At 44.0% G+C, this 1,710-nt stretch overlaps 1 protein-coding gene across 1 annotated transcript in view; it reads right to left on the reverse strand.

Moving 5' to 3' along the window:
- Positions 1–479: 479 nt before the first annotated feature.
- The window catches only part of RPTN (repetin), a 5,696-nt gene continuing 4,465 nt past the window's right edge, over positions 480–1,710 (reverse strand). Inside the window, exon 4 of the mRNA XM_012733244.1 lies at positions 480–1,689. Coding sequence (XP_012588698.1) covers positions 1,251–1,689 — 439 coding nt within the window. The 3' untranslated portion in view covers positions 480–1,250. The remainder of the gene's footprint in view (positions 1,690–1,710) is intronic.

Below are 1,710 nucleotides of genomic sequence, written 5' to 3' on the forward strand. Positions count from 1 at the left end.
AAGAAAAAGGCCAAGTCACTGGCATGGCCGGAGCATCAGATGCTCCTGGGAGGGACCTTGTGTGAGATTTGGCTGGGTAGGCCATCTGGGTCAGAGAGTGAAAGGGGTTTTGTGCCATGCTAAGGAAGGTGAACTTTTTTCTAAAGTCATTGAAGAAAAGAGAGGTTAAAGCAATGGAGATGAAGAAGTAGGAAGAGATTCAAGAGGTATGGAGGATGTAGTGTTTGCAAAACTTAATGACCATTTGAATGCAGAGGTAAATGAGGGGGAAGGTCAAAAGTGACCTTCCAGTAGCTGGAAAAATTAGGTAAGTTACTTTTGACTCTGCTTTTTATTTCATATAAATTCTTAGTTTTTCAGTTCCCAGGAACTCCAAGATCAAAGAGATCTAAAAAGTTCAGAAGTGAGGTCTTCTTTTTGGGGAGTGACCCACAAGTGAAGATAGCATGACCCTACATGAAGAAGGAAAAGAACATCAATTTCATTGCTCACCAATCATTTATTGGGGTTTTAATACAATTCCATACATTTTCTTGTGAAGGGTTTCCAGGCCCAGGAGCTATGGGCTGACAATTTTGGCTTCTTGGATTCCACAAACAGATGGCATATGCTTTCTCTATATTTTATTTTATCAGAAACTGAAAGGGATTGAGTAGAACTCAGTTTAGTTAGCTCAAGTGATACAAGCTTAGTAGACAGGACCTCTGATAAGGAATAGAAGCTTGGGAGTGGACGTGTTAGTGACATCCGAGATGCCCTCTGAGGTCTCTGGCTCTTCCATCAACCAGTCTGTCACTGTGTTTCATTTTAATTCAGGTTTGTGATTCCTGATGCTTCATCCACTGGAGCCAAAGTTCATCAAATTCCAGGTGTCCTCTCTTTGGACTATGGTGTATGTCTTCAGAATACCTTTCTTGTTTGTTTCTGAACTTTTGGGAGAAGTTTCTACCCCTTAATGATCCAAGCATATCCCATTTATATGGAGGGCGAACAGAAATGATTTAAATCCCCAAATTAATCCAAATTGGGATCTGATTATTTCACCCAATTTACCATTCACATTTCACCCAGTTGGAAAGCCCGAGAAATGCTTGCTGCTCAAAGAACTGAAATACCCTAAAAGAGAATACTAGCTCTCAAAAACATCCTAGCATATAGATAGAACATAGGAAAGGAGGAAATCATATTTTTTCAACCTCTTAAACAGATGAACTCGACACAGAGAACTCTTCCCTTGGCTTCTTATTGCTTCAGCACTCATGAGCAGCCTCATGCTCGTGTGCTTTCTGCTCTTGTACTTGTGCTTTCTGCTCTTGCACGTAGTCATAGAGGGGATGGATACCAACGGCTGTTTTGGGATTCTGGCTTCCACACTGTTGGCTTATTTGGGGTTTCCCACAGCGCTGGGGTGGGTGGAGGCTCATACCACTGCCCCTCCCCTGTGAGCCTGGTCTCTGGACATCATCATTCCTGTGGAATGTTCCTCTGGTCATACAGCCCCCGTGTGCTATCCCATGGGATTGTTGGTGTCCTTGGTACCTCTCTTCCTCCTCACGGGTGTGCCTATCCTGCTGGTGACAACTGTGATCTACCTCATGGCTTTGCCTGCCCCTTATCTCATGGCTGTGTTCTCCATAGGATTGCCTGCTTGCTGTCTGATGGCCGTGTTCTCCATGGCTTTGCCTGTCCCTTGTGTGACAGCTCTCTTGC

Source organism: Condylura cristata, unplaced genomic scaffold, assembly GCF_000260355.1.
Source record: "Condylura cristata isolate star-nosed mole 26May11 unplaced genomic scaffold, ConCri1.0 scaffold00040, whole genome shotgun sequence".
Lineage (NCBI taxonomy): Eukaryota > Metazoa > Chordata > Mammalia > Eulipotyphla > Talpidae > Condylura > Condylura cristata.